The 12,185-nt window shown below is 35.7% G+C and overlaps 1 protein-coding gene across 15 annotated transcripts in view; it reads right to left on the reverse strand.

The window, feature by feature from the left end:
- CLOCK (clock circadian regulator) overlaps positions 1–12,185 on the reverse strand; it is a 69,109-nt gene that overhangs the window by 16,872 nt on the left and 40,052 nt on the right. For 14 of the 15 annotated variants that reach the window (XM_066995884.1, XM_048049939.2, XM_048049941.2 and 11 more), the window contains 10 exons: positions 11,818–11,931; positions 8,766–8,884; positions 5,019–5,101; positions 4,704–4,810; positions 3,903–4,050; positions 3,604–3,679; positions 2,585–2,726; positions 2,092–2,192; positions 1,096–1,185; positions 49–207 (listed from right to left, as the gene is read on the reverse strand). In XM_066995884.1, coding sequence (XP_066851985.1) covers positions 49–207; positions 1,096–1,185; positions 2,092–2,192; positions 2,585–2,726; positions 3,604–3,679; positions 3,903–4,050; positions 4,704–4,810; positions 5,019–5,101; positions 8,766–8,884; positions 11,818–11,931 — 1,139 coding nt within the window. The remainder of the gene's footprint in view (positions 1–48; positions 208–1,095; positions 1,186–2,091; positions 2,193–2,584; positions 2,727–3,603; positions 3,680–3,902; positions 4,051–4,703; positions 4,811–5,018; positions 5,102–8,765; positions 8,885–11,817; positions 11,932–12,185) is intronic. The other variant, XM_048049946.2, reaches the window with a different exon arrangement.

A 12,185-nucleotide genomic window follows, 5' to 3' on the forward strand; every position in this document is an offset into this window, starting at 1 on the left:
TACTTAAATTCTCTACAGATCAAATGTGCAAGAGTTACACTAACTCACCTGGAGTCCTTGACCGTGGACAATTTGAAGCTGTTCTTGAATCTTACGCAACTCTTCCTGCTGCCGATGAATATTTGCCTCTATCATGCGTGTTCTTTGCTCTAGCTGGTCCTTTAGATGCTGCATAGCTCCTAATTGAGCTGAAAACTGAAACACAGGCTGTATTGCCACGTATAAATTATAAGATGAGCAAAAGCAACATTTAATTCACGAGCAGTAAATGGACTTCTTCACAGCAGCAAAGAAATCAAGAACTGCTTTTTAAACTGCTAGTAATCATCATCTAAGGACAAATCCATCAGTACAAAAATGTTACAGAACTCACATTTAATTGATGCATCAGAATTAGTGAACTAAAAAAAAAAAAAAAGAACCATAGCAAAAGAAATAGTCTGGCACCCAAATCACTAAGACACTGTAAAAGCTTTAGCAATAAATGGTACTGTGAATGCTAAAAGCTTTCACAGGTTAAAAATGGTAATTGTACCAGTTTACCAAAAAAAATCACTCAGAGCTAATACATACACAGGTAACTGGGGTATACTCTCAGAAACCAACTGTTGAAAACTAAGCCCACAAAGAAACTGTCTGCCACTTCTATTCTTCCCTAAGTATCTGCTACTGGCCGTTAAGTCAATATAGGCTCTCTATGTCTATACAGTATCTACAGAACACAGACAGATCTTCGGTCAGACCTGATAACAGCTGTTCTTATTTCATAAAAGTGTTTCAAAGAGTAAGTTAACTTGTGTTACAAGCATATGTGTAGAAAGTTATCATGATCCTAGATGGATTCTTAAATTCATACCCAAAATATTTTCTCTTAAATTGTGTTTACATCTATGTTCTTAATGGCCAAAAACTACTTCCACACAAATAATGGGAAGAAAAATATACAGAAAAAATGCCAAATCAGGAAATTTCCTCACTTCGAGAGAATAACATTAAAGGTAACTTTGGCATCAAAGAACTGATTTTTTGAAAGAGAAGTTAACCTTATAGTCAGACCAAGACTGTTTGAAAATAACAAACCAACTTAATCCATACCTGGGACACGCTGGACTGGAGCTGTAAAGTTGCAGGCTGAGACATTGTTGGTTGTGTTACTGGTTGTCCAAGAGACTGGGAGCTTAAAGACTAGGATTTAAAAAATTGTTCCGTAACTGGAAGAGAATGAACTTCACACTTGACATATTTCTTTACATAAACTCTCAATTCCAAAACAGCATCATATCAACATCTGATGAAACATGTACATTTCCTGAAATATCTAACCCTAAATATTAATTAAGAACATACAAGAACAATTGATAATATACATAAACTATATATAACTGTTCCCCTGCTAAAAATATATAAGAAGCAGTAGGTATAAAACAGGAAGAACAAAAATTACAATCACAGCTGTCTTCAAAGTCTTATTTATAGTAAGGGCAAAAACTTTTCAACAAGTTTGGAAGTTGACAATTTTGATTTATTCTTACAATAAATTACACAATGCATATTTTAATATGCATTCTATTTTTGAAATAAATAAAAAATTAGTTCAACTGGAATATGAGCACCAAGCATGTGAAGCAAAACGTTTTCTCATGTTACCAAAATTTCAGAAACTCTGTGGAAGTATTCACTGATATTCAAAGAGACATAAATCTATATGAATGCTCTGTAGGAAAACACAGTAATATTTTAGCAATTGCATATATATATATTTATATATACACACAGGTATTTACATACATATATTAAAAATGCAGAATCATATAAAGAAGTTGTGTATGACTGAAAGCATAGATTCACATACAATCTTGCAAACCCTAAAGCCAAAACCATAAATACTTACACTCTTAATTACTGTATTCTCTTACAATATAGTATACTGAAGGTCCATATTGATGATTGTCAAATATCCCAAGTGAAAATGTTACATTTTCAATGATGTGTTTTCAGAGGAAATAAAATGAAGATTACATGGATTCAATAATACCTTTTAAAGGTAAATTGCACTGATTTAAGTACAAAAATTTTTCTTTGAAGAGTTACCTGACTACTCAGAGATGATCTTCTTTGTGTAGACTTTTCATGAGCAGATAAGCTTTGCCTTGGAGGAGTGCTAGTGTCCACTGTCATTTTAGTTGGTGTTGCTGACAATGTTCAGAGTTACAACAGAAAGAGATGTGTTAATAGTAATCTCAATTCTGCAAATGCAATAATCAAATTACAGGAGGCTCTTCCTGAATAAATATAAAGCTTAAGGCTTGGACTTTTGTTTTTCCCTGAATATCCAACAATAATGTGACCTGATGGAGTGAACTAAGGTATTGAAAGGTCTGCTCTTGTACTTTTAGAAGTAGAAATCATTATACAACCTCTGAAAACCTGAGTGGCCAACAGAGATCTGAACCATCATAAACGACATTCTCATCTGCAAACTTTTAATAAAATGATGATTAACTGTTAGATATGAATTTAAGTAAAGCGGAGAAAGTCTTCACTTAGGAGGCTTTTTTTCATATTTTCAACAGTTGGTGCTTACATGAATGATCTGATACTGCAGTATGTGAAGATTTTCTTGAACTTCTGGAGGAAGCAGATGGTGTGGGGCTGGTATCAAACCTTTCCAGTGCTTCTTTGAGACTCACTGTGTTTATGTGATTGTCAGATCCAGAGTCCTGACTCTGAAGAGACACACAGAAACAACTACTTTATCTGATGCAGCACACAATGTACATTTCTGTTAGCAAATATGTAAGACCATGCTGTGGTTAATCAACCCCCTTAACGCAGTTAACTGCAGAAGTAATGTCCTGTTTGATATCTGTAAGCTCAGTTTCCATTCGCAACCTTTATCCTTAGAAAAGAAACCCCCCCAAAAAAAACCAAAAACAACCATATAAGCCTAGTAACCAAAATGCATGCAGGCATGGCACAAACTGACTGCTCAGCTAACCTCCTTCTGTAGCAACTCAGTTCGGTCTGAGCACTTGTGTTACAAGTGAACTGCTTATCCTCTTGAGGAAGGATAAGTTAATTCCACTAGAAGGAGCACTGTCAGATGAAACTTGCTGAACTGCCAAGGGAAAACACCACGGAGTATCTGCACAAGCTCGTTCATCTAAGACTCACTGTGCTTTCAAGGACATTCAAAATGAATTTTGCATACGTCTAAGAAATGGGAGAGAGTCACATCATGGAACAGCTCCTAGGCCTCTTGTGAATTCCTTTAAGTCATCTTTTTGTGTTGACCTTGTTTTTTCAGAATGAGGGTGCTTCCAGTAAGGAAGAATATTTATGTATGAATCTAACTGCAGAAATCGGATCTTGTTATATATCATGTTATAATTACATGCATATGAACTCCCAAGAAGAGGAGCAGTAGAATTACAGTTAAACATCCTTCCTAGATTTCTTTGATCATTTTAAATAGTCATTCTATTTAGAGATGAAAGTAATTACTTAAACAGGACAAACACTTCCAGCTAGTGTGTATTTGCTTATGTATCATTACGTAAAGACAGAAAGAGGAGGTAAAACAAGATGATTGAAGACACTCACTTTATCTGTTTTTATCTCTGGAAGAGACTCTTCAATACCAAGTTCTCGCCGTCTTTCTGCTCTAACTTCTGCATAACTAGAAGAACAAACCAAGTATAACTGCTATATCCCTGGATGATTTTAAAAACACATCTCAATAAACAAATTCTTCAGATGTATATTGCTTACAAAGTATCTCAGGAAGCTTTGCAGTGATGCTTTATTATTTATTACTTGTACTTTCTACCTCCAAAAACACTCGCAGTACAGCTCCCATACCATTAGAATTTCCCTAATATAGATTTAGGAGGAAAACTTACCTTACAACAGTGTGCGTACAGACAATAAACTCTGGCCTGGAATTCCACTGGTGATACGTGATATAGTAATGTGTTTGAAGCCAAATCCACTGTTGTCCCTTTGTAAGGAATCTATAATAACACGATTTCCCTTTCCCATATTGCATTACTATAAAAGTGAAAAATAAATTTACTGTCTTTCCAGTCTGTAAATATTGCAATTACATAACAAATTCTATTTCCCAAGTCCATGCATCCCAAACCCATGTCCAATCTGATACTATGCTAGTGACTAAGAACAGGTTTAAAACTGCAGTTTTCTACCAGAAGGAATCTACACTGTATTTATCTGAGAACTGCAAAATTCAAACTTCTATTTTTGCAGGGTTTTTATGTATTGTGAAATATTTACATGCAAAAAATATTAAAGAAAATCAGAAGAAAAGAAAAAACAATATAAGTATATGATAGCTAAACCAAAAGCTTATTCTTTTACATGTTTAGATATTTTTATTTATTTATTAAATATTACAGAGCCTTTTAAATGCTCTTACAAGAATTGGAGACATATTAGTCATAATGCTGTGCAATCCAATCCACCACAATCAAAAATCTAAATTATAAGAAAAAGTTACATCTATTTTGTAATTCTGTATCAAAAGAAAAAAAAAAGATCAAGATCAGCAGTACAATGTCAAATGAATAGGAGTAACAAAACTTTAACAAAATACATCACAAAATTTCACTCCAACCATTTAACAAACTTTAAAGTGAACATCTATAAAGCAGATTTGTTCATGTTAGCAACTTGGTCATACTCACAATGCTCGTGACATTTTGCCAGATTATCTAGATCATCCACATGATAATAATCATAGCCTGATGTTCCCAAAACTTCAAATGGAAGATAACCTATTATTGGAGGTGCCCTAATTAATAAAGAATTAATGTCATTTTATTTTCACAAGAAAAAAAAATCATATATGTTTTCTTGATTACAGTACATGTTCTGAAAAAAATTAAAAATTAAACCCAACATAAAGCTATGAGTAGTTAATGCTGATTAGTGAGCTCTAAATATTATAACCATCACTGTGATTGAGCTACTATTGCTGCTATACAGAGAAGGAATTGCACCTGTGATCCAAGAATAGGAACTTCCATTCTAAGCTATGTCTAGATGTGAACTCTTCATTCGGTTCTTCAACAGTGCACATTTCCTAAGAAGTAAAAAAAAAAAACAACACAAAAATCTCTCTCAAAACTGCTCTAATCTAATTTATAAGTTCTTTTGAAATTCAGGCTTACCTAAATTTAGTAGATACCTCTACAATAGATATAATATTATTTGTATTCAGCTTCATTGTTTTTGCTTGTTTAGATGCATGGTACTGAGGTGGAATCTAAACTCAGCTATGCCAGGCTGACACTCAGTTGATTTAAAAGGAATGACCAGACATTAAACTCACACTCAGTATCTACAAGCACAGCAGCACAAGCAGAAATCAACAGTTCCTGCAGTTACACTTTTAACTCGTAAAAAGGAAAAGAAGAGGTGAAACACTCCCACCAGACACACTGACTACAGTACATGCTTATAATGGGTAAAAAGCAACATGAGGAAGATGCACACCTCACTTTGACTTTACGAATAGGATAGAGTACCCTAAATCCCTTTGACTTGCAGGTGCAGACATGTACTATAACAACACATTATTCTTATGTTTAAACTCATGAACAAAAAGAGAACCACTGTATTTCCACTATTTCAACAAATCTTCAAGGTGTTCTGTACATCTTTTCAAATGTCCTCCACTCAGACATCCAAGCAACCAGTGTCTGACAGCCAATTTCTGCCATCCCCTACCCAAGAGGTAAAGATGCCCCACCAATTGCTGTGCCTCACGCTGAGAGAATAACAGAGCCCCGTGCCCCCTGCCAGTCAGTCCCCTGGCCAACTCATCTTGTGCTGCCTTCCAAGAAGACACACGATGGGCTACCTGCATACGTACAGATACACCCACTCCTCAAAGTATTGCAATAAAATTAGAGATCTGTACATCCTTCTTTTTTGGATGCCTGCACGTTTGTTACACTTGCTTGCAATGGTATTCCCACTGGCAGGAAAACAGCAGAGTCCAGTAATGACCAGGTACCACACCAGCTTCCTAAGGACTGCATACAACACAGAAGCTGTTGCTGCCCTGGTTAAATATGGACAGACGAGCACACTGCTGCTCTGTAAACATCTGTAACTGAAATAGTTCTGAACAACAGAAGACCGGCAGTTGTTCCAACGAAGGGACCACCCTCCTTTTCATTATTTCAAGTTGGACAATGCTCTCAGACACAGGGTCTGAGGGAGGTGGGAGTTGGACTCGATGATCCTTATGGGTCCCTTCCAACTCAGGATATTCTATGACACTATGAAAATACGGAGTGGGTATTTTGCAGTTTTAAAATAGATCTTTTAAAGTTTTCTTTCTATGAAAAAAAAGATGAACATAACTAGGTAACGTCTTTTCCTCGCCTTTGTCGGTGTAAAATCTAAAGACAGTGACTAGAAAGTGAGTTGCACGATGAAGGTTATGAACAAAATCACTCTGTGCACAACGTTGTGACTCTTGACATGAGTACAGTTAGCAAGGCCTAACCTTCAAAACTGACACTACCTTTATAACCCCGAACTCACCTACCTTGCTAAGGCTACAGGATTTAATAAAGTACCACCACTAATAGCAAAGTAAAACAAATGACAAAGCAAGCATATATCCACGACATATACTTTTGATTGTTTTTTTTCTTTTAATCTGATTACTTTGGCACAAGTCAAAACAAAAGAAAAAATAACTTAAGTGCAGGCAATAAAAGCATAGTAAAAAGACTACTGTTACAGAGGAGTCAGCAGCAGATTACCCAATGATTTTACACTCATGATTTACATATATCCCACTGTAAATACCCCAGGCAGAAGCTGTCTTGTTGAACAAGACATCTTGTTGAAGTTGTCAACAGGGCATCTAGAAAAGAAAGGACTTTCATTTGCACCAAAAAGTTTTCTGGTAGAATCCTTTTGGTGAGATTAATCCTACTTTCTTGATAGAATTTAATCATTTTCCAGCCAAATTGCAAGATAAAGCGTTTAAAGAACGTGTAGAGGCAAATCCCACCATTGAGAAGGTACCAAGAGAAATAATCTCTCTGCAAAAATTATGTCACAAGTTATTACAAAAAATGTCAGTGGTGGAGTCCTATGTAGAAAATACACCTGAAAGTGAACTTTCAGAGATTACTTCAATTTTCATGCATATTATGGCTTTCTGAGAAAGCACTGTATATCCTTGACAAATGACATCTTAGGTCAAAATAAATAAATAAATAGATGTGTAACTGTAAACCATCTGAATTAAAGAGAAAAGGTGGCACATGAGTGGGCAGTCAGGCTCTACCTTAAATATGACAATGCAGTACTAAAATACACATCTCACTGCTGGTGTCTCAGTCACACGTCTGTTAGTAAATCTACTGGGATGGTAAAATTCCTGACATAACATTATTTGCTGAAGTGTAGTCAATGCTACCCTCAATAACACCTGAAGGTATCAACAGAGTATGTACAAACATTGTCAGATTAAAAATCTTCACGCTAATTTTGGTCCAGAGGATTCACAAGAAGATTTCTCAGATGAACAGCACTAGTTGAAAGTTTTGAGAGGATCTTAAAACCTCTGTAACGTTAAAGCTTCCTTAGGCACTAAGTTCAGATAAACAGGAATGAAACTTTGCCCTGAGTATAATATGCAATTCAGTGGCCCTCAATAGACTGAGAGAGACCTGAAAGATCCTCCTCCAGAAACAGGAGATACAAAAGTTTTACTATAGTAAATTCTAAACTGTGAGACTTCAAAAAATCAAGATATTTGCAAATACTGCCATCTTTTCTTGCAAGTCTTCATGAAGCATGAAGTCAAAGTGCAAGGTACAGACCATGTCTTCTGAGGCTACTACTAACAATCTTCAGCTTAAGATAGCAGTGCATTCAATTTACATGTGGAATATTTAAATATTCAAAGAGTTCTGCATAACAGACAGCAGGTTAACCATGTGCCACATATATTTCATGGCATTTCTTTAGAACTGAATTATAACAACAAACATGGGATAGTAGACTATCCTATACCTTCGTTAATATATATTTGTATAAATATGTAATTCAAATTGCAATCACAGACTATCCTGTACTAAATCCTATTTATTTCGACAGATTTTGGCGAGGAACAGGCTTATTCTTAGTAAAGTCTTACACTTCATCCACATCAATTCTAGACTTGTAAAGACATCTTCGTTGTGCATTAGCAGTTATGTGAAATGTTCTCTTTAAAAAAACAAGTTACTGTATAACAAACAGTGCTGAAACAAAATGGAAGAGGTCTATTACCTCAAAGCTAACTCTCAGTTACTGACAAATGATACAAGCTTTAATTAAGCCCTACAAGATTTGCTTCTATGTCCAACCAGAGCAAGACCATCAGCAACATCAACTCAAATCATTAACTTTTTCAGTGAAAGAGGAACCTCAGTGTTATCTTTCACTGTTTCAACTGAACTAGCTAAATTATATTCTTATGGACTTGCAAATTTATTTTTTGCATATTATTTTTATGACTATTTAGAAATGGCACTCACCATAGCAACTTCATTTGATGCTTTGCATAACATTTAACCTATCTGTATGTGAAGTAAGAAACAGATATTTTCAGTTTCACATAATGAAATTCCTTATACTTTTCATTAATATTTGAAGTGTTGTATGCATTTTCTCTGAAGTTTTCCTGTTCAGAGTACATTTTAAAATGATATAAAAGTGATTTCAATTGTGCATACCTTGATAAATTGAGGTGTAGCTAATCTAACTGTGGCTACAAAGCAAACTTTGTCTTCATATGAAGGCCGGTGTGATCGCTGAATAGTTCCTTCAAAACCGTTGTGTGCCGAGTTGGGAACTGAGGGAAGACAGAGGACAAGAGGCCAACGTAGATTATAGTATAAGCATCAAGGAGAACGGCATTAATAACACAAGACAAAACCACAAGTATTTATCTAATGCCATTTCTTTAGAATATATACATTATGAAAAGTGCTACATGTAATATATACACAGATATGCACAGGAATAATAGCAATGGGAACACAACCATCAAGTAACTTTCTCAACTAAAATTACAGTTTACATATTATCTGTGACAAGCAGTTTTTAGAAACTAATAACAATTGCAATTCTTTTTTGTAACTACTAAAAATTACTAGAATACATCGTCTTTCAAAATACCTTTAAGGTTTCTTTTGTATCAGCTTTTGCTAACTTTTCCTTTTGAACTCTGAGCTAAGTATTTCTTTTCTAGGCTTTCACCACCTTCAAATGACACAAGCTGAAGACAGAAATGAGTAACAGAACAATTAAAGACACAATTATGTGTGTGAAAGAATCTGGAAATCAAGCTGAGAACAAAAAAATTTCACTTATTGGATCATGGAGATGGAAGGAGTCACAAAAGGACAATAGACTAGACTTCAAAACAGATTAGCTTCATCTTTTTCAGCAGACATCCATTTAGTATATCTTTAACAAGCTCCAAAGATGGTGACCCCAAAACTTTCTCAGGCACTTCCAAGCCGAAGAGGTTCTAGTTCAGCTCTAGACTAGAAATTCTACTCAAATTTCTTCATGCAATTTAAGCTTATAGCTCCTTCCTCTTTCCATCAGAAAGAGAAGAGGCAATTTCTCTTTTCTTTCACAGGATCACAGAATAGCTGAGGTTGGAAGGGACCTCTGCAGATCACCTAGACCCCTCTGCCAAGATGGGTCACCTCGAGCATGTTGTGCAGGATGGCATCCAGGTGGGTTTTGAATATCTCCAGAGAAGGAGACTCCACAACCCCTCTGGGCAATGTGTTCCAGAGCTCTGTGACCCTCACAGTAAAGAAGTGTTTTGTCATATCCAGCCGGAACCTCCTGTGCTTCAGTTTGTGCCTGTTGCCTCTTGTCCAGGCATCACTGAAAAGAGGCCAGGCCCATCCCTTTGACACCCTCCCTTCAGATATTTATATACATTGGTGAGATCCCCTCTCAGTCTCTACTCCAAGCTAAACGGTCCCAGCTTTCTCAGCATCTCCTCCTATATTTTTATCTTATCCCTTCTCCTTTCTTCTTCAGAGTTTATCTTACCTCATAGGTTAGATTTTCACATTTCTGATTGCTTTTGCTCTGAACATTTTCCAACTGCTTCAGTTATTCCTGATATATAGCGTCCAAAATTGGACACAGTAACCCAGATAAAGAGATAAGGGTGCTAAAAAGTACAGAGGGATTATTTTATGTGTCTTAGACTGCTTCTTGGAAAGGCTTTTGCATTTTCACAACAATTCGGTGTTTGGTCACAGTACTTTGGCCATGTTCGGTTCACCTTCCACAGTAACTCCTTTTTCTAAAGGACTGCTATTTACCTGACTGTAACCTTTCTTTCCTGTTTGTATAGCTAGTTGAATAGCTCCTGAATGCAGTGTCTTGCATTTGTTCTTACTGAATGTGTCTGTTTTTTCACCAAAACCAAATTATTTTCTATATTTGGGGCATTAGAATGTTTTTAGCATTCTTGCAGGTTCTTGCATCACTGCATGACTGCAAATTACATTCATTTACTCATGACATTAATGAAAATACTGATGAAATCCAGAAGACATTCCTTAAGATTCCATTTTCATGGTGAACAGGGATAATTTTTCCAACCAGTTCCTACAGCTACTTTCTAGCAATTTCAATTAATATGTGCTTCCTTTACATGTTCATGAGAATGTGGTAGGATAATTGTCAAAAGCTGAATTAAAGTACATGATTTGTCCTCTTTTTCACACAGTGTATTACTCTGGTAGAGTAAAATGAATTGATGTGAATGTTATTTGTACCAGAAAGATCCACAATGGCTGCTATTCTACTCTTTGTTAGCTTCCTGAAGCTCCTATATATTCAATTATTTGCTCTGGAATATTTCCTGATACTGAACTGCAACTGACAAGTCTGCAGTTTCCCAACTCCTCTTTCTGAGACTATCATATTTGGCCTTTACAGACCTGCTTTTTCTTGTCTCTCCTATAGTATTAGATACCCGCTTTTGGCACTAACACTCAACTTCTCCCTACCTCCCTATGGGAAAAATACTGATATCACATTAAAAAAAAAAAAAAAAAAAAAAAAAACATAGGTAAGACAGTGCTTTTGATAATTTTTTGGGGGGTGATCTTCCTGAAGACTACTGACCATACCACACAATCCATTTGTCTGACTAACCAAATAAACACGCCTATCAAGTAGCTACTCAGCACGGGCTGGCCAAAATAACTTGAAATACTGCAATACAAAAGTGGAAATCAGTAAAAATAACTTTGGTGGAAGAGAGAAGTCAATCAGTGCAGAAAAGTCAAATTCTGTAAAGGCCCATCCGCTCATCTGAGTGGTAACTCCTGTCATTAAAAAGTACAGACTTGAAACGGGGGAAAAACAAACATTTTACTTCCCAGCTCACTGCAACAATAATGAGAATTGTGAATACTCAGTATCAGCAATCCTCAAGTTACTTAGTCATCTGCTTAAATACAGATTATACTTAAATTAATTTGGGCTCTTATTTTAAAGCACTGAGGTAATTTTTTTCTTACACTCAATTTAAAAATGCTTTACAAGATGCATGTAATACCTAGTAGGCAGTTTTACTTCATTTTCATTTAAACAACGTAAAAGTGATGTAACTGTTTCAGACTCTTCTTTTAAAAGAACAAAGAACAATTTTAGCTCTTCCTTAAGTTTAGCAGAATCACCCCAAGCCTGCTCAGTTATAAAGCTTCCTAAGCATTCCACTCCAATGTGGTGGAAATTACTCACCATTATTCAAACACTTGAAATTTCCTATAAATTTTACATATTCATATGTAGGTTGCTCTTTTGGGTCTATTGTTCCTCGCAGCATATGGCAACAGAATTCTAGCTGATTTTTTGCTGAAAAAAGAACAAACAAATTAAAACACTGCATGGTTGATGAAGCACACAGGCAACATGAAATGGAAAGCAGGAATAATTAAGTTGCATACTTATACTGAGATACTGTAAATGTGGTGATTACAAACGGCTACACACCCTGCTTTCAACCAGCGTGATACTAACTAACCTAAAGAAAAGGAGAACTTCTTTAGAATTTTTTCATGAAGGACTGAATGCCAATGAAACAGAGAACCCATGAAAAATAGAACTAT

This window comes from Anser cygnoides, chromosome 4 (genome assembly GCF_040182565.1).
Source record: "Anser cygnoides isolate HZ-2024a breed goose chromosome 4, Taihu_goose_T2T_genome, whole genome shotgun sequence".
Lineage (NCBI taxonomy): Eukaryota > Metazoa > Chordata > Aves > Anseriformes > Anatidae > Anser > Anser cygnoides.